The sequence below is a fragment of the Bombina bombina genome, chromosome 6 (genome assembly GCF_027579735.1).
Source record: "Bombina bombina isolate aBomBom1 chromosome 6, aBomBom1.pri, whole genome shotgun sequence".
NCBI lineage: Eukaryota > Metazoa > Chordata > Amphibia > Anura > Bombinatoridae > Bombina > Bombina bombina.
This window is the reverse complement of record NC_069504.1, coordinates 593,906,541-593,928,279: the sequence shown is the minus strand read 5'-3', so window position 1 is coordinate 593,928,279 and position 21,739 is coordinate 593,906,541. Positions and strand designations below refer to the sequence as shown.

The window sequence follows — 21,739 nt, the reverse complement described above, 5'->3', positions numbered from 1 at the left end:
TGTTTCTAACAAAAACATTAACCAGGAGATTATCGTACCTTCTCTGTGTCCGAAACCAGTTTCAAAGAAGGAACGTTTGTTGCACAATTTGGATGTTGTTCGCGCTCTAAAATTCTATTTAGATGCTACAAAGGATTTTAGACAAACATCTTCCTTGTTTGTTGTTTATTCCGGTAAAAGGAGAGGTCAAAAAGCAACTTCTACCTCTCTCTCTTTTTGGATTAAAAGCATCATCAGATTGGCTTACGAGACTGCCGGACGGCAGCCTCCCGAAAGAATCACGGCTCATTCCACTAGGGCTGTGGCTTCCACATGGGCCTTCAAGAACGAGGCTTCTGTTGATCAGATATGTAGGGCAGCGACTTGGTCTTCACTGCACACTTTTACCAAATTTTACAAGTTTGATACTTTTGCTTCTTCTGAGGCTATTTTTGGGAGAAAGGTTTTGCAAGCCGTGGTGCCTTCCATTTAGGTGACCTGATTTGCTCCCTCCCTTCATCCGTGTCCTAAAGCTTTGGTATTGGTTCCCACAAGTAAGGATGACGCCGTGGACCGGACACACCTATGTTGGAGAAAACAGAATTTATGTTTACCTGATAAATTACTTTCTCCAACGGTGTGTCCGGTCCACGGCCCGCCCTGGTTTTTTTAATCAGGTCTGATAATTTATTTTCTTTAACTACAGTCACCACGGTACCATATGGTTTCTCCTATGCAAATATTCCTCCTTAACGTCGGTCGAATGACTGGGGTAGGCGGAGCCTAGGAGGGATCATGTGACCAGCTTTGCTGGGCTCTTTGCCATTTCCTGTTGGGGAAGAGAATATCCCACAAGTAAGGATGACGCCGTGGACCGGACACACCGTTGGAGAAAGTAATTTATCAGGTAAACATAAATTCTGTTTTTTCTAAGGTTTTATGGACTGATGAAATGAGAGTGAGTCTTGATGGGCCAGATGGATGGGCCCGTGGCTGGATTGGTAAAGGACAGAGAGCTCCAGTCCGACTCAGACGCCAGCAAGGTGGAGGTGGAGTACTGGTTTGGGCTGGTATCATCAAAGATGAGCTTGTGGGGCCTTTTCGGGTTGAGGATGGAGTCAAGCTCAACTCCCAGTCCTACTGCCAGTTTCTGGAAGACACCTTCTTCAAGCAGTGGTACAGGAAGAAGTCTGCATCCTTCAAGAAAAACATGATTTTCATGCAGGACAATGCTCCATCACACGCGTCCAAGTACTCCACAGCGTGGCTGGCAAGAAAGGGTATAAAAGAAGAAAATCTAATGACATGGCCTCCTTGTTCACCTGATCTGAACCCCATTGAGAACCTGTGGTCCATCATCAAATGTGAGATTTACAAGGAGGGAAAACAGTACACCTCTCTGAGCAGTGTCTGGGAGGCTGTGGTTGCTGCTGCACGCAATGTTGATGGTGAACAGATCAAAACACTGACAGAATCCATGGATGGCAGGCTTTTGAGTGTCCTTGCAAAGAAGGGTGGCTATATTGGTCACTGATTTGTTTTTGTTTTGTTTTTGAATGTCAGAAATGTATATTTGTGAATGTTGAGATGTTATATTGGTTTCACTGGTAAAAATAAATAATTGAAATGGGTATATATTTGTTTTTTGTTAAGTTGCCTAATAATTATGCACAGTAATAGTCACCTGCACACACAGATATCCCCCTAAAATAGCTATAACTAAAAACAAACTAAAAACTACTTCCAAAACTATTCAGCTTTGATATTAATGAGTTTTTTGGGTTCATTGAGAACATGGTTGTTGTTCAATAATAAAATTAATCCTCAAAAATACAACTTGCCTAATAATTCTGCACTCCCTGTATATATGAGAATGAGCTACATGAAAGTGAACTAGTAATTCTATATGAGAATGAGCTACATGAAAGTGAACTAGTAATTATATATGAGAATGAGCTACATGAAAGTGAACTAGTAACTATATATGAGAATGAGCTACATGAAAGTGAACTAGTAATTCTATATGAGAATGAGCTACATGAAAGTGAACTAGTAATTATATATGAGAATGAGCTACATGAAAGTGAACTAGTAATTCTATATGAGAATGAGCTACATGAAAGTGAACTAGTAATTCTATATGAGAATGAGCTACATGAAAGTGAACTAGTAACTATATATGAGAATGAGCTACATGAAAGTGAACTAGTAACTATATATGAGAATGAGCTACATGAAAGTGAACTAGTAACTATATATGAGAATGAGCTACATGAAAGTGAACTAGTAATTCTATATGAGAATGAGCTACATGAAAGTGAACTAGTAACTATATATGAGAATGAGCTACATGAAAGTGAACTAGTAACTATATATGAGAATGAGCTACATGAAAGTGAACTAGTAATTCTATATGAGAATGAGCTACATGAAAGTGAACTAGTAATTCTATATGAGAATGAGCTACATGAAAGTGAACTAGTAACTATATATGAGAATGAGCTACATGAAAGTGAACTAGTAACTATATATGAGAATGAGCTACATGAAAGTGAACTAGTAACTATATATGAGAATGAGCTACATGAAAGTGAACTAGTAACTATATATGAGAATGAGCTACATGAAAGTGAACTAGTAATTCTATATGAGAATGAGCTACATGAAAGTGAACTAGTAACTATATATGAGAATGAGCTACATGAAAGTGACCTAGTAACTATATATGAGAATGAGCTACATGAAAGTGAACTAGTAACTATATATGAGAATGAGCTACATGAAAGTGAACTAGTAATTCTATATGAGAATGAGCTACATGAAAGTGAACTAGTAATTCTATATGAGGGATACCAGCATAACAAAGAAATATAGCTGCTACTTGTGTCCAAACATTGTCCCATTTTATTTGGCTTTATCTAATTATTTGGAAGAGATGTGTAAAATGATGAACACAGTTTCTCATAGAGTTTTTAATTTCAAGGCCATTCAAATCTACCAGAAAATCCAATTTTCACACGATTTTCTGTTTTAGTTTACACCATCAGATACTTTTCATTGAGATCTCTCATTATTGGCATTCCTATCCACCAAAGAAGAATTTTTGCACATTTTGTAGCATGATTCTATTTTTTACAAGACCCAAAATTAATATTTTTGCAACTCCTCTGGAGCAAAATGAAACACATTGCATTAGTAGTACAATTAATAGAACATCCCAGAAGCATCCAAAAAAAATAAATAATAATAATTGCTTTTGACAGAGGAGAACAAACAACAAAATTCCCTATTTCACTATTTGAATTATAGGATCCATTCATTGTGTCAGAACCCACTTTCTAATCTAAAGGTCATTTTTTGTGCTGCTCTGAAGGGTCTCAGATTATGTATTTATTGTTGCACTGCTGTATTCTGAAAATATTTTCTGTTATTCCCTCTCTTAAAGCTGACGCTCAGAGGATACCCCCTGCCAGAGACCCTCACTATACAGTGCTGCCCTACAAGACCATGAAGGATAGTGTTGACTTCTCTCTAGCTTGCTGGCTATATGTATTGTGCTACTGTGCTGTGTACCCTGTGCATATCCAGACTATCCAGCTCTGCACCCGATTACACCTTTTAAATCATCCTTTTTGTGTCTTTTATTGGTTGTAATTGTGTGCATATATACTATTGTCAGTAATGGATATGGTCAGCAACTTGTATGCAGAGGATGACTTGGCATAGTGAGAATTTGATTAGGCCTGCAAGACAAGATAAAAGATTATAAAATATAGAGGGTTAAGGGTCCTCTTAAAGGAATACACATATAACATTTATGAGTTTCCTAACAGAAATATTCTGTTTAAATCAATATATTGTTACCTCAAATGAGGGGGATAGGTACCAGAAAAATTATATTAAAACTTAACTTTTATTACATTTGGTACATTGCTGTTAAAATTGGGAAGTGATTAAAAACCCACACTCGATAACTTTATTGTATAAGGAAAATCATACAGAGTTTATATAGCAAAAATACACAACTCCTGAAGGGTAAAAAAACACACATTTATCGTATGGGGGGAATAAAGATATAATAGACGGGTGCGTGGTAAATCGGTCCGGATATTGTGCTATTGGCACAGTAACAGAATATTATTTATATAGAGAGAGAGGTTTTGGGGAACACTCAGTTATATCAAGGTTTATATTGGGCAAATATAAATAAATTTAACAATTGCGTAAATTCAATTTATTACCCCCCATACGATACATGTGGTTTTTTTTTTTACTCTTCAGGAGTTGTGTGTTTTTTGCTATATAAACTCTGTATGGTTTTCCTTATACAAAAAAAGTTCTGCAGTGTGTGTTTTTAATCACTTCCCAATTTAACAAATGTTAAGTTTTTATATAAATGTTCTGGTACCTATCCCCCTCATTTGAGATAACAATATATTGATTTAAACAGAATATTTCTGTTTGGAGTGCTATATGGTTATTCCTTTAAGAGGGCCTTTAACTCTCTATATTCTATGGTAAAGTCATAATACACAGCACCGTTACTCTAAATAATATAATCCTAATCTATAAGGATCTATACAAGAGATTAAAAGAGTAAAAAAACACTATAAAAGTAGTGCCATTGGTTGCTGTAGTCTAAGAGACAAGATTATTTTTTGTCTCTTATGACAGAAAATATTCTGGACACAGAACAGGAAGCACTGTAGATTCAAGCTGAGACAACTGTCATAGAACAAGCATCAGCTTGGTGGCAGTTGTCAAAGTCCTGGAAGGACAGACTGCTGCATGCTACATTTACCACTGCCTAGTGGCTCCTAATGCTCTGACTCAAGTGTGCAATTATTTACCATTATGATAAAGCAACTTGTGACATGACCTTTTTACTAGTGATTTGTCATATGACATTAAACAACTTTGCAATATAATTTCATCATTTATGTTTGCCCATTTTTTGTAATTTAGCTTGATAAATTGTGGATTTTCTAATTAAAATTGTACCTTACTTCTAACCATAAGATACAATTGCCATCTTATACGTCCCAATGGCATACTGATCAGGGAGCACAGTTGACAGGGAAATATTTGCAATCAATTTTTTTTAACACACCTGGCAATCCTCTACATGCAAACATGTCTGGGTTTCAGGATCTCCTTTTTTGATTATATCTCAAGTAGGCAAATGTCTAAATACTGTTCCATAACCAAGTCACATATTTTCTGTATTTTGCTGTATTTTGCTGCCTGCACCTTTAAAACCTCTTTTCACTTTTACCTGGTAGCACATTCCTAATAAATAGCACCTGCACCATTTGGTAGATGCTTGACTATCATCATTCCTTTCTGAGCCTTGCTGTGAGCTGAAGCTGTGTACTCAATTCTGCTCTTGCTGTGTTACTTGCTTCCTGCATTGGACTCTAATCTTGTAAAATTCCTATAGCCTTTGTGAGTACTTCCTACTTTATCCTTTCCTGTGTGCCAGCTCCATTTCTAGATAGTGCATTGATCTGTCACTGCTTGCTACTCAGTCTCCTGGCTCTATCCGCTGCCATACGCAGTTTTGCTTCTGCTTATCAACTTCTCACCATCTGGATAACATTTCAGGGATCAGAGGTATTTGGATTTATATCCATTTCTTGCCTACAATGGTTGTGTATATCTGTTACTCCAATAACCTTAGTGAATGACTTTCTGTGTTTGTATACTGGACTGCTCAGTTGCTCCAGTTTAATTATATTTTCTTGTGAATTACATACTGTTATGCTCCTCTCCTTTTACCACCTGACTTTAATATAGATTCACAACCTAATACATACCTCTAGGTTGCTTGTACTATTGTCTATATAAATTGCAGGTTTGTCTTGGGAGTATATCAGGTGTATTTCCTTCTTATCAAACTAGCATACATTACTATCTTAAATCTGATATATTCCTGTTTACCATTCTCATATCAACCTTCCTTTTGTGAGTACTCTGATTCTTCTTTAACATCAGAGTGTGATAGATATCCAAGCCCCCAAAAAATAGAGAAATAAAAAAAAATGGATCAGTCTGATACGGCAACTCATCTTATGAACCTTTCACAGACAGTAGACATACTAACACAAAGATTCCAGGATTTACATTCTAAAAAAATCAGAATTTTAAGGCTGCTATAACAAATCTCTCTGGCACACGTGCAACTCCTACAGACAACCCTGAACCTGCCATCAGCTCGCCAGATAGATTTTTTTGATCATAGATCTCAGTATCATGATTTTAAAAATGTATGTGAACTATTATTCATTCTTAAATCTAAAACTTACAGCTCTGATCGTATAAAGATATGCACAGTCATATCCTGTCTCAGGGGTGAGCCTAGAATCTGGGCTAACATCTATCTAAAGACAAATGACCCTATCCTTAATTCACTACATCAGTTTTTCTCTTCAATGTCCGCCTTATACGCTGATACAGACACTAACTGCACTGAAAGGTTTGAAACAAGGAAAAGGACCAGTTGAGGATTTAATTGTTGAGTTTAAGAGGCTGGCTAGGGACTCACTATGGAACAACATCAGTCTCCGTAACCAAATTCAGGTTAGGCCTCTCTGAAGCATTAAAGGATGAGCTATCCAGGATTGAACTACCTGCCATCTTAGATGATCTCATGAGATTGGCTACCACAATTGACAGGCTACGTGAGAGGAAAGCTGAATGTTGCTAGATTGGACTATAATACAGAAGTCCCCCTACACCTGACTTCCAACTACCATCCAGGACTTCATCCCCGGGACATATGGAGATAGGTTTCGCTAGAGGTCCCTTATCCTTTGAAGAAAAGGAACGCCGTAGGAAAACTAAGTTGTGCCTATACTGTGCCTCAAGGTACCATATGGTCAAATCCTGCCCTACATTGAAGAAAGCACATCCTGGTAAGATTAAAGGAAAAAATAATTGTTATTCAATACACTCAATTTGTCCATCATATTTTACCCTTTCTGTATCCATACAGTGGGATCAAAACAACCTACAACTTAACTGCTTGCTCGATTCTGGAGCTTGTGTGAATTTTATTGATTCCGAACTGATTAGAAGACACGATATTCCTACCGTCAAAAAAACTAAAACCTATTGCAATCAGAGTAATTGAAGGTTCCTGTATAGCAAATGGTCCAATCACACTGTACCCTTAAGACACTTTTAAATCAACTTCTATTTTCAAATGTACTTTGTTCTCTTAGTATCTCTTGTTGAAAAAGAATAAGCACATATACACCAGTGGGAGCTGCTGCTCATTGGTGCCTGCACACATTTGTCTCTTGTGATTGGCTAACTAGATGTGTTCAGCTAGCTGCCAGTAGTGCAATGCTGTTCCTTCAGCAATGGATAACAAGAGAATGAAGCAAATTTGATAATAGAAGTAAATTGGAAAGTTGTTTAAATTGTATGTTCTATCTGAATCATAAAATATTTTTTTGGGGGTTTACTATCCCTTTAAGGATGACTACTATTACTGAACATACACAAACATATTCTTTTGGACATAATCCCCTCACCACTCTACCCAATAATTCTTGGAATTTCTTGGTTGCAATTACATTCTCCCACCATTTCCTGACAAGACTCCGACCTGTTCTCAAACCTTCCTACAACATGCTATGATCATGCAAATATCAAATCCATCTCTACCTTCTTTATACACAGATTTTTAAGATGTTTTCAGTAAAAAGGAGGCAGAGACACAACCCCCTCATAGACCATATAACTGCCCCATTGATCTCACTCCAGACGCAGACATCCCTTATGGTGTTTACATGGTCATGTTTACTCACTTTCTGAGCCTGAACTCAAAGAATTAAAAAATCTCGAAGAAAATCTCCAAAAGGGGTTCATTAGATCCATACCCTCACCTGCAAGTGTGAGCATGTTTTTGTACAATAACAAAGATCAATTACTCCGTCCGATAATTGATTATCGACAAATGAACAAGATCACTATCAAGAACCGATACACACTACCCTTGATCCCAGAGTTAATTGAATGGTTACAGGATGCAAAAATCTTCTCAAAATTGGACTTTATCGTTGAACTCCCACCTTCGCGGAACCATAACACCATATTTGTTGTTGTAAACCGACTTGCCAAGATGGCCCATTTCATTCCGTTGACACGTCTACCTTCTGCACCCAAAACTGCTTAAGTTTTCATCCATAATGTGGTGAAATTACATGGTTTACAAACTAGTATTATATCCGACAAAGGGGTGCAATTTACATCTAAGTCCTGGAGAGAATTGTGTAATTCCCTAGCCATTGAAAACATTTTTAGCAGTGCATACCACCCACAAAATAACGGCTTAACTAAAAGAACCAACCAATGGCTTGAGCAGTACTTACATTGTTTTACCACACATCTTCAAGATGACTGGTACCCCCCTGCTACCATTGGCGGAGTTCGGCTTCAATAACAATTTTAACGCTACAACTAAACATACACCATTCTACGCTAACTATGGATTTCACCCTGTATTCCACAATCTCACGTCCTATGCCTCCCGTAATTTTGCAGTGGCTCAGACCTTATCTAAAATCCAAGAGGCGATGCAAGACATACAAACCAACATTAAAAACACACAACTTAGAAAGAAATTTTATTATGACAGGCATAAAACGTCTCCCCCAGTTAATCAGATCAGTGATTTGGTATGGCTGTCCACAAAGAATTTTAAACTCAAAACTCCATCTAAGAAGTTGAGTAAACTGTTCATTGGTCCATATCCGGTTTCAAGAGTTATCAATCTAAACGCTGTCACTTTGAAGTTGCGTAACCACCTTCTTATTCACCCTACTTTCCTTGTATCCTTGCTAAAGCCTTATATTCCAAATAAGTTTCCCCAGCATGTTGTTCGACCTCCTGACCCAGTCATGGTGGATGGTGAAGTAGAATATGAGGTTCATAGCATTTTGGATTCCAGATTCTACAGACTTCAGCTCCAATACCTTGTGCATTGGAAGGGTTATGACTCACCTGAGGACTCCTGGATCCCTTCCACCCAACTTCATGCTCCCCGCCTTCGCAGATCTTTTCTCCATGCCCATCCAACTAAACCTGGTGTCTGCCCAGGAGAGCTTCCTTGAGGAGAGGGTCATGTCACATATTTTCTGTATTTTGCTGCCTGCACCTTTAAAACCTCTTTTCACTTTTACCTCGCAGCACCTTCCTAATAAATAGTAGCTGAACCATTTGGGAGATGCTTGGATATCATCATTCCTTTCTGAGCCTTGCTGTGAGCTGAAGCTGTGTATTCAGTTCTAATCTTGTAAATTTCCTTGGGATTGCATATCCTTTGTGAGTACTTCCTACCTTATCCTTTCCTGTGTGCCAGCTCCATTTCTAGATATCAGGATCTCTCTGACCGCTCTGTCTGAGTTTGATCTATTCCTACATCGACCAGATCTATTTTCCACGTAGTGCATTGATCTGTCACTGCTTGCTACTCGAAGTCTCCTGGCTCTATCCGCTGCCATACTCAGTTTTGCCTCTGCTTATCAACTTCTCACCATCTGGATAACTTTTCAGGGATCAGAGGTATTTGGATCTATATCCATTCTTGCCTACAATGATTGTGTATATCTGTTACTCCAATAACCTTTGTGAACGACTTTCTGTGTTTGTATACTGGACTGCTTAGTTGCTCCAGCTCAATTATATTTTCATGTGGATTACATAAGGTTATGGTCCTCTCCTTTTATTTCCTGACATTATTATACCTTAGCAACCTAATACATACCTCTAGGTTGCTTGCACTATTATCTATATAAATTGCAGGTTTGTCTTGGGAGTGTTTCAGGTGTATTTCCTTCCTATCAAACCAGCATACATTACCATCTTAATTCTGATATAGTCCTGTTTATCTAGCATTCTCATATGAACCTTCCTATTGTGAGTACTCTGATTCTTCTTTAGGATCAGAGTGTGATAAATGAGTTATCTGAATTCCAGTCTTTTAGACAAATACCTATTAAGGGCTAGATTATGAGTGAAGCGCTATTTTGCATTTCTGCTTTCGCATTAACTTCACTAAACAGGTTGCGCTCATATTAAGAGTTTAAAGTAAAAAGATTGCACGCGAGTGGAACCTGAGGCATGCAAAAAACCTCCGTCTAGCAAAGTCGCAATCGCGTTAACTTACTCCCCCATAGCCTTCAATATAGCACAAAAATACCACCCATACTCGCGCGCTAACCTGCATCACAATAAGCCCCCTACTCTAATAACCCCTAAACTGCCACAACCCCCACCTCAAATTACCCCACTGCAATATTAACCCCCTTACCACTATATAGCCCACTGAAACAGCCCACTACACTATTAACTTTCTAACCGCCACAAAGCCCATCGCAAAACAGTCCTCTACACTATTAACCCCCTAACTGCCACATAGCCCACTGTAAACCAGTCCTCTACACTTATAATCCCTAACTGCCACATAGCCCACCGCAAAACATCCCAGTACACTATTAACCCCTAAACCGCCACAACCCCCCATCACAATGTACCCCCAACTCCCTTAAATGGCCATATTGTCAGACTAAGATCCCGATTTTAATATAAAAGCATAGGTGATTTTATATATATATATATATATATATATATAGCATATATATATATATATATATAGCACCCTATAGTATGGAAAATGCTGCACTCAAAGTAAATTTTAAATGTGCATATTTATTATGTGGTGAACAGCAAAACACTCAGTATTACACATTTCATGCTACATTACAATATATTTTCCCAGAAGCACATCATCCAAATTGTGTGTCATATACAGTAAAAGCTATATATCACCAGCCATTGTCACAAACTTTTGAGTTTTGGACTGTATATGACACATAATTTGAATGCTGTACTCCAGAGAATATATAGTGTTTTAGTGCAGTACTGCTCTTACATTTTATTATACAGGTATCTCTTTATTTTAGTGAGGGGATATATTTCTTGTTTTAATGTGCTTAACACTTTTATGAAATGTGTAACTGTCTTATGCTGTTCACCAGTTAATAAATATGCACATTTAAACTAACTTTGAGTGCAGCATTTCCTAGTTTAGTGTGTTATACTTAAACACACTTTCTTTGTTTTGGATTTATGAAGTCCACTAATAATCAAGGGCAAGAAACCACTGAGCTAGTTGACGTCTCCTAGCAACTACTTACAAAGGGAAAGCTCCCTTTTTTGCCTTCCTTTAGAGTCCAACGCTCCATTGTTGGGCTGTGACAGAAAGTAAAGAAACTTGCACAAATTAAGTTAAAATAATAAATTAAAAGTAAAATCCTTTTAAAATGATGAAAAATATATATTGCAATGATTTCATTTATAATCCACTGCTTAGTGCTTTTCTATTACAACAATGAAACATTGTTTTATATCCCTTTCAATTTCTTTGTGACCTATCATTACTTAAAAATGGAACCCATCTTCTCTGAGATTGCTTTAAGACAAAGATTGCATATCTCCCGGTCCCTATATCACAACCTTATTAAAAACATCTAAAATGTATGTGGAAAGGTCAAACCTGCCTTCCTTTCAGTCGTTCCTCAGTAGATTTTTACAAAACTGATAAAACTGGTTATCTCAATATGAATGGTGTATATCTAATCATTTATGTAGACCATATTTTTATTTTGAACTAAGATTATAATTCCCTTCTTGCTCATTAACATATAACTATTTTCTATTTAAGCAATTTAGGAGTTCTTTAATAATATGGTTAGAATCAAACAAGATCATACAATTATTCTCCATTCCACTAGGTGGAGACAAAAGCTCCCCAACACCAGAGCTTTAATACCTCCCACTCTTCCAGAATCCCTCAATCAAATTTTTGCCTCAATGATAGAATAAGGTGAATACTGAAGTTCTTATCTACAAGACATTGAAAGGGGTTCTCTAACCAACCCGAGACCCACTAACATTTGTATCATTATTTTACTTTACTTAATTGTACTTTTATTCTAGCCCTAATACTTTACTTCGACTTGTTAAAAGTAGCTTGTAATATGAGTTATGTTTAGAGCTGCTCTGCTATCCTTTGAATGTATAGGGCGTGCTAAAGAGATGTCTGCTGTGCTAATCATTCACTGATAATCTAGATTATACTTTCACAAGGCTAGGATAATTTGAGTTGGCCCCATACAAGATATATGAGATGTTGTTTTGAAGGCCAAATTCATTAAACAAATGTTAGATAAATTAATTACCATGGAGTTCATGAATGGATTGGAATCGGTTGTATTCAAAAATCTAGATAACGCATTTAAAATGTCAGAAAGGGGATTGGAATCCATGCCAGTGATTGGTGTTAAACACTAATGGTATAGAGCAGGAGCTGGCAAACTTTCATAATCCCTTTATATAGTTATACTACAATATGACCATATATACTGCTCCTATATTTTATATAATGTTTGAAAAGAAAGAAAAAAAAATACTTATATAATATTATTCATAATAATAAAGACCAAATGCTAAATACTAAATAATTGAATTCTAAACCAATATTATATACATATCAGAGACCTCATGGATTGTTTATGAAAATTGCTTACATTGGTGAAAAAGAAAGAGAAGTGCCAATGCTTTAAAAGGTGTTAAACATTTTACTTATTTTATATAGCTATAAATTTAGTATAATTTTAGAATTTACTAGAGTTGTGTATTATCATTTTTTTTATTATTTTTTTATTTTTTTACTTATTTTGGTGCATGCAATGTTTTTGTATAAAAGTTTTTTTTTTTCTCCATATATATTCTTAACCATATTGTATGCTGTATTATTTTTTTTAGGTGATAGAGTGGCTATTGAACCTGGTGTTCCAAGAGAAACTGATGAATTCTGCAAGATTGGAAGATATAATTTGTCTCCTAGCATTTTCTTCTGTGCTACACCACCAGATGATGGAAACTTATGTAGATATTATACACACAATGCCAATTTTTGCTATAAGTAAGTAAAATATAAATATTAGAAGAGATAAAACGTTTAATCGTTTTCACATTTTTTTCACAATATATTTAGGGTCAGATTACAAGTTGAAAGTAAAAAATTAGCGCTAGAGCAAAAGTCTGATGCACTGTAACTTTAAGACTTTGGATACCATGACTGCACTAACTTCTTCTCCCCATAGACTTTAATGGGGCGCACTGTAAAAACAAAAACAAACAAACCAACTAACACTTATCGCTTGCTGGCTAACCCGACAAGACATCACATACGGCTAGATTTAGAGTTTTGTCGGTAAGGACCCACGTAGCTAACGCTGGCTTTTTTCTGGCCGCACCATAAAAATAACTCTGGTATTGAGAGTCCACATAAAGGCTGCGTTAGGCTCCAAAAAAGGAGCGTAGAGCATATTTAACGCAGCTTCAACTCTCGATACCAGAGTTGCTTACGGACGCGGCCAGCCTCAAAAACGTGCTCGTGCACAATTCCCCCATAGGAAACAATGGGGCTGTTTGAGCTGAAAAAAAACCTAACACCTGCAAAAAAGCCGCGTTCAGCTCCTAACGCAGCCTCATTGTTTGCTATGGTGATGAAACACTTCCTACGTCTGCACCTAACACCCTAACATGTACCCCGAGTCTAAACACCCCTAGCCTTACACTTATTAACCCCTAATCTGCCGCCCCCGCTATCGCTGACCCCTGCATATTATTTTTAACCCCTAATCTGCCGCTCCGTAAACCGCCGCTACTTACATTATCCTTATGTACCCCTAATCTGCTGCCCCTAACACCGCCGACCCCTATATTATATTTATTAACCCCTAATCTGCCCCCCACAACGTCGCCTCCACCTGCCTAGACTTATTAACCCCTAATCTGCCGAGCGGACCGCACCGCTATCATAATAAAGTTATTAACCCCTAATCCGCCTCACTAACCCTATAATAAATAGTATTAACCCCTAATCTGCCCTCCCTAACATCGCCGACACCTAACTTCAATTATTAACCCCTAATCTGCCAACCGGAGCTCACCGCTATTCTAATAAATGTATTAACCCCTAAAGCTAAGTCTAACCCTAACACTAACACCCCCCTAACTTAAATATAATTTAAATCTAACGAAATTAATTAACTCTTATTAAATAAATTATTCCTATTTAAAGCTAAATACTTACCTGTAAAATAAATCCTAATATAGCTACAATATAAATTATAATTACATTATAGCTATTTTAGGATTAATATTTATTTTACAGGTAACTTTGTATTTATTTTAACCAGGTACAATAGCTATTAAATAGTTAAGAACTATTTAATAGCTAAAATAGTTAAAATAATTACAAAATTACCTGTAAAATAAATCCTAACCTAAGTTACAATTAAACCTAACACTATACTATCATTAAATTAATTAAATAAAATACCTACAATTACCTACAATTAAACCTAACACTACACTATCAATACATTAATTAAATACAATACCTACAAATAACTACAATGAAATAAACTAACTAAAGTACAAAAAATAAAAAAGAACTAAGTTACAAAAAATAAAAAAATATTTACAAACATAAGAAAAATATTACAACAATTTTAAACTAATTACACCTACTCTAAGCCCCCTAATAAAATAACAAAGACCCCCAAAATAAAAAATGCCCTACCCTATTCTAAATTACTAAAGTTCAAAGCTCTTTTACCTTACCAGCCCTGAACAGGGCCCTTTGCGGGGCATGCCCCAAGAAGTTCAGCTCTTTTGCCTTTAAAAAAAAACATACAATACCCCCCCCCAACATTACAACCCACCACCCACATACCCCTAATCTAACCCAAACCCCCCTTAAATAAACCTAACACTAAGCCCCTGAAGATCATCCTACCTTGTCTTCACCTCACCGGGTATCACCGATCGGTCCTGGCTCCAAAATCTTCATCCAACCCAAGCGGGGGCTGGCGATCCATCATCCGGTGGCTGAAGAGGTCCAGAAGAGGCTCCAAAGTCTTCATCCTATCCGGGAAGAAGAGTAGATCCGGACCGGCAACCATCATCTTCCAAGCGGCATCTTCTATCTTCATCCGATGAGGACCGGCTCCATCCTGAAGACCTCCACCGCGGACCCATCTTCATCCGGCGACGTCCAACTGAAGAATGACGGTTCCTTTAAGGGACGTCATCCAAGATGGCGTCCCTCGAATTCCGATTGGCTGATAGGATTCTATCAATCAAGATCAATCCGATTGGCTGATCCAATCAGATTGAGCTCGCATTCTATTGGCTGATCGGAACAGCCAATAGAATGCAAGCTCAATCTGATTGGCTGATTGGATCAGCCAATCGGATTGAACTTGATTCTGATTGGCTGATTCCATCAGCCAATCAGAATATTCCTACCTTAATTCCGATTGGCTGATAGAATCCTATCAGCCAATCGGAATTCGAGGGACGCCATCTTGGATGACGTCCCTTAAAGGAACCGTCATTCTTCAGTTGGACGTCGCCGGATGAAGATGGGTCCGCAATGGAGGTCTTCAGGATGGAGCCGGTCCTCATCGGATGAAGATAGAAGATGCCGCTTGGAAGATGATGGTTGCCGGTCCGGATCTACTCTTCTTCCCGGATAGGATGAAGGCTTTGGAGCCTCTTCTGGACCTCTTCAGCCACCGGATGATGGATCGCCATCCCCCGCTTGGGTTGGATGAAGATTTTGGAGCCAGGACCGATCGGTGATACCCGGTGAGGTGAAGACAAGGTAGGATGATCTTCAGGGGCTTAGTGTTAGGTTTATTTAAGGGGGGGTTTGGGTTAGATTAGGGGTATGTGGGTGGTGGGTTGTAATGTTGGGGGGGGGTATTGTATGTTTTTTTTTACAGGCAAAAGAGCTGAACTTCTTGGGGCATGCCCCGCAAAGGGCCCTGTTCAGGGCTGGTAAGGTAAAAGAGCTTTGAACTTTAGTAATTTAGAATAGGGTAGGGCATTTTTTATTTTGGGGGTCTTTGTTATTTTATTAGGGGGCTTAGAGTAGGTGTAATTAGTTTAAAATTGTTGTAATATTTTTCTTATGTTTGTAAATATTTTTTTATTTTTTGTAACTTAGTTCTTTTTATTTTTTGTACTTTAGTTAGTTTATTTCATTGTAGTTATTTGTAGGTATTGTATTTAATTAATGTATTGATAGTGTAGTGTTAGGTTTAATTGTAGGTAATTGTAGGTATTTTATTAAATTAATTTAATGATAGTATAGTGTTAGGTTTAATTGTAACTTAGGTTAGGATTTATTTTACAGGTAATTTTGTAATTATTTTAACTATTTTAGCTATTAAATAGTTCTTAACTATTTAATAGCTATTGTACCTGGTTAAAATAAATACAAAGTTACCTGTAAAATAAATATTAATCCTAAAATAGCTATAATATAATTATAATTTATATTGTAGCTATATTAGGATTTATTTTACAGGTAAGTATTTAGCTTTAAATAGGAATAATTTATTTAATAAGAGTTAATTAATTTCGTTAGATTTAAATTATATTTAAGTTAGGGGGGTGTTAGTGTTAGGGTTAGACTTAGCTTTATGGGTTAATACATTTATTAGAATAGCGGTGAGCTCCGGTCGGCAGATTAGGGGTTAATAATTGAAGTTCGGTGTCGGCGATGTTAGGGAGGGCAGATTAGGGGTTAATAATATTTATTATAGGGTTAGTGAGGCGGATTAGGGGTTAATAACTTTATTATAGTAGCGGTGCGGTCCGCTCGGCAGATTAGGGGTTAATAAGTGTAGGCAGGTGGAGGCGACGTTGAGGGGGGCAGATTAGGGGTTAATAAATATAATATAGGGGTCGGTGGTGTTAGGGGCAGCAGATTAGGGGTACATAAGGATAACTTAAGTAGCGGCGCTTTGCGGTCGGCAGATTAGGGGTTAATTATTGTAGGTAGCTGGCTGCGACATTGTGGGGGGCAGGTTAGGGGTTAATAAATATAATATAGGGGTCGGCGGTGTTAGGGGCAGCAGATTAGGGGTACATAAGGATAACGTAGGTGGCGGTCGGCAGATTAGGGGTTAAAAAAATTTAATCGAGTGGCGGCGATGTGGGGGGACCTTGGTTTAGGGGTACATAGGTAGTTTATGGGTGTTAGTGTACTTTAGAGCACAGTAGTTAAGAGCTTTATGAACCGGCGTTAGCCCAGAAAGCTCTTAACTACTGACTTTTTTCTGCGGCTGGAGTTTTGTCGTTAGAATTCTAACGCTCACTTCAGACACGACTCTAAATACCGGAGTTAGAAAAATCCCATTGAAAAGATAGGATACGCAATTGACGTAAGGGGATCTGCGGTATGGAAAAGTCGCGGCTGCAAAGTGAGCGTTAGACCCTTTTTTGACTGAATCCAAATACCGGAGTTAGCCTAAAACCAGCGTTAGGAGCCTCTAACGCTGGTTTTCACGGCTACCGCCAAACTCCAAATCTAGGCCATAGAAAAGAATATGAATAATATATTAAAATATATTTTTAAAATACAATGGAGCATTTTATTCTAAGTGAAGAACATTGGAATGTGGAATGTAAACTATTTCTTTTCAAAACACAGGAAACACATTTTAACATATTAAAATGTATTATTTTTTTTTCACTTTTCAAGATATTTGACAGGAAAGGGCTCAAGTGTGTATGTACATATGTGTGTGTGTGTGTGTATATATATATATATATATATATATATATATATATATATATATGTATATATATATATATGTATATGCATATGTACACATATAAACACATCTATCTATCTACACATACACATATTTAGACATATATTGGCATATGATTGGCTTGCATATACCTCTCCCCTGATTGGGGGCCGTAGTATTGTTGATATGGTTGCTATGACAACCACCTGCCGGTAGCAATTAACTTAAGGTATTTACAGCTTATCAAGTACTATTATTCTATCCCTGGGGGTTTTTCATTTTTCATTGTTTTCTTTGGTTTGCAAACCAGCTCAGTGCAATGTCCTGCATGACTTCTGCTCTATGGTGCTTTCAGGCATATGTGTGATATATTTGTTTGGTGTCTATATGATTAGATAGTCACGCACAGTGGGGGCCCTCAACTGTTATATGCTAATTGTGGGAGTGGCATCACAGGTGTTGACCTGAAACTGTATCACTTAGGGTAGTTGAAAAGACATGGTTTGTAATAGGTTGTGGATTGTTATTTTGTAATGTCTGACGAAGGGGGTAACACCCCGAAATGTTACATTAAATGGTAACTTTGAAAATTCTGGCGAGTGCATCCCTTGCACTTCTATCACTACTATCAATATTTTGGAAGCACCCTGGGTGGATGAAATTTTAACCGTGAGTGCTGGCCTGCCTGCTGTTTAAATTCCTTTGCTACAGCACCCGGAATGTTATAGGCCTTACAAAGTGACTTTTAATATTTCCTTCTGTGAAGCAGCACCTGTGACTACAGGAGTGACACACTTTTTCACTTGTGCACTTTGGGATTTTCACACATTGACACTGCACTGAAAGTACACTATATTGCTTGAAACATGGAGGGCGATGCAACGAACAGCGACAATACCTTGGATGTAATCCCTGGAGCAACTGTGTTTCAGATTACAAAGGAGGATGCAAAGGAGATTCTTTTTGATGCCCTAGATATGGGGCCTATGACTAACAACCTGAACTATGTGTACACAAATCTACTGAAATTAAAGAAAAGGGAGAAAGACTTGACTCTACATGGGACATATCTTTCCGAATACTATAGGAAAAACTATGTCCCAAGGGGCTTTCAAATAAAGAATATACCCACGTTTGGACGTAATAAAAAGACATTTTGTGAACGCTGGTGCAATATTTTGAACAAATGTTCACTGGATCTCATACTCCTGGTGGTACAGGAGTGGGCGACTACTGCAAGAAACTAATGTTGAAATTAGGAAATATGAAGGCCAGAACTTACAAAAACTGCAACTTGATACTACAGAGGACTGGCTTAAGAAACTAAATGAACATGTGAAAGCATATGAAAAAGAGCTTATCTACTTCAAGAACAATAAACTGGAGGCAGTCACGAATGACTACAGGGACAAAAGAGTATACCTATGGTTAAATCCAAGACCGGAGCGATGCCGGGACCAAGGTGGGAGGCAGAAAAGATTCTATTACAGAAAACCCAAAAACCTGCAAACAGTGGACAGCTCTGGATCTGCATTAGAAGGAGAAAATACCCCACAACCAAGAAATAACACGGTACCGGAGGCCCAAGGGGTGGTCACACGCTCAAAAACGGGGCAGGCTGAGACCCCACCCCAGACGTGGGGGGTTAAAAGCAAAAACCGCCCAGACCCCCGAAATAATGAAGGATAATATCGTGATCAACCTCAGTTCTTACACGCTCTCGGATATGGAAAATGAAATTTTGAACAAGGGGCTATCTTTTATCCCCACACAGGAAACAGACGATTTCGAACTCTACATTAACCTACCTAAAATTTCAACGCAACCTGATACTGAGGGAATTCTTTCCCAGGAAAGAAGAAATGGACAAACCACTGAGGGCACCATCAACATTCAACCCTGTTAGCAATAACGCCAGCATCAAAACCTTTGCAAGACTTATGCAGACCGAGATTGATGCTAACATCAACAAAGCAAAGACTACAACACACAATAACCCCAGTGGCATTGAGAAACTTACATTGAAGAATTTGGCTCAGCAAACCAGCATAGTGATCCGCCAGGCAGACAAGGGGGGTGCGATTGTCCTGCAAAATTATGAAGAATACAAGGAAGAAATTATGAAACAGTTAAATGACACTGAAACTTAAACACGTCTCAAAGCAGACCCTGTAATAAGTTTCAAGGCAAGGATCGATACTTACCTGTATATTGTCTTCAATCAAGACTATCGACAAAAAGACATTGGACTATTTGATTACATAATTTCCTAGAACCCCAGTGCTATATACTTTGCCAAACGTTCACAAAAGCCTGATCTCACCTCCCGGCAGACCTATTGTGTCAGCAATAGGTTCAATACTACAGCCTATTTCAACATATCTTGATGGATTATTACAACCGGCGGTAAGGAATATGGAATCATTCCTTCTCGACTCACAGGCACTACTGAAAACAATTAAGAAACTACCCCCTCTGGAAGAAGATGACCTGCTGGTTGCACTTGATTTGACAAGCCTGTATACGGTCATTCCCCATCAGGAGGGACTACAAGCAGTGAACAGACAATTAGGCAAATATCCTTTTATTGGACCCCCTGTAGAAATTCTAATCAATCTACTGGAGTTCTGCCTCACCATGAACTACTTCTGGTTTGAACACCAATTTTATCTACAGAAAACAGGGACATCGATGGGGTTCAATGTGGCCCCATCCTACGCCAACCTATACATGGCAGAATTCGAAACCAATGATACAGAACTATTCAAAGATGACCGCATATTGTTCTACAGACGCTACATCGACGATCTGGTGTTAATCTGGAGAGGCAGCAGAGCAACATTGGACATTTGGTTTCAGAGCTTGAACAATGCCAATCCGGCACTCAAGTTCAAAATGATTCATTTTCTGGATCTTCGGCTATTCAAGGATGGAAGCCTTCTGAAGAGTACACTTTACAGAAAAGAAACGGATAGGAACTTGCTGCTATATTTTGATAGTGGACATCCACCATCACTCGAGATCCCTGCCTAAATCCCAGTCCAAAACTCAGACGAAGAAAAAGCCTAGCAACAGATGGAGGAAATGTACATAAGGTTGCAGGACAGAGGGTACCCTACTAAAATTCTAGCTCAACAGTTGATGGAACTGGATACCTCCAAAACTCAGACACCCCAAGAACAACTCACTTTTGTGACAGCATACACAAATGACAAATCATGCCTTAGGGATTCGTTCAACAAACACTGGGACATCGTGAGAAGTGATCCAGCACTGCCATTTAAAATTATGGTACCACCACACATCGGATTTCGTAGAGCAACATCTCTAAGGGACATGCTGGTAAAGACGGACCCCGTTCTTGCTATCAGAAGAAGTCATGGTTGGATAAAATGAAACCTGGTTGCTTTAGATGTCTTGGCTTCACGACTTTCAATGCCTTAGAGACAGGACCATACTTCACTCATCCTACCAAAAAGAGGAAGTATAAGCACAGATACCAATTGACGTGCACAACCACTTATATTGTGTACCTTCTCCACTGCACATGTGGCCTGTTTTACTTTGGCAAAACGACTGACGACTTGAGGACACGAATGGCCAACCACAGGTCAGCCATACGAGCTGTCATTCTAAAGGGAACTTCGGACCAACCGGTGGCAAGACACTTCATCCAAAAAGGGCATACAGTAATTGATCTGAAATACACAATCATTGACCATATACCACCTTTATCTAGAGATGGGGAAAGAGGGAAAATTCTTCTGCAAAGAGAAGCAAGCTGGACCCACAGATTGGGTACTCTGGCCCCGAACGGCCTAAATGTTCATTTGGACTGGCATTGTTTTCTGTAGGGCCTCTCTCCATGGTTAACTGACTTTATCAGTACTGTTGTGATTTATTTATATATATATGGCAAGGATGGTCTCCCTACTCCTACATATCCCTTTTCCCATGTGTCTATCTAGTCTGATGTATTGTTCTCTCTCCTTGTTCTCTCTCCTTTCTGATTGGGTCCCTCTTGGGTTTTTAACCAACTGGCTATATTACTTGGCTTATGTTAGGCTAACAGG

General features: G+C 38.2%; 1 protein-coding gene across 2 annotated transcripts in view; it reads left to right on the top strand.

Moving 5' to 3' along the window:
• Window positions 1-21,739, top strand: part of SORD (sorbitol dehydrogenase) — a 279,871-nt gene that overhangs the window by 84,715 nt on the left and 173,417 nt on the right. For both annotated transcript variants that reach the window (XM_053717573.1, XM_053717574.1), the window contains one exon: window positions 12,814-12,973. In XM_053717573.1, the coding sequence (XP_053573548.1) occupies window positions 12,814-12,973 (160 nt within the window). The remainder of the gene's footprint in view (window positions 1-12,813; window positions 12,974-21,739) is intronic.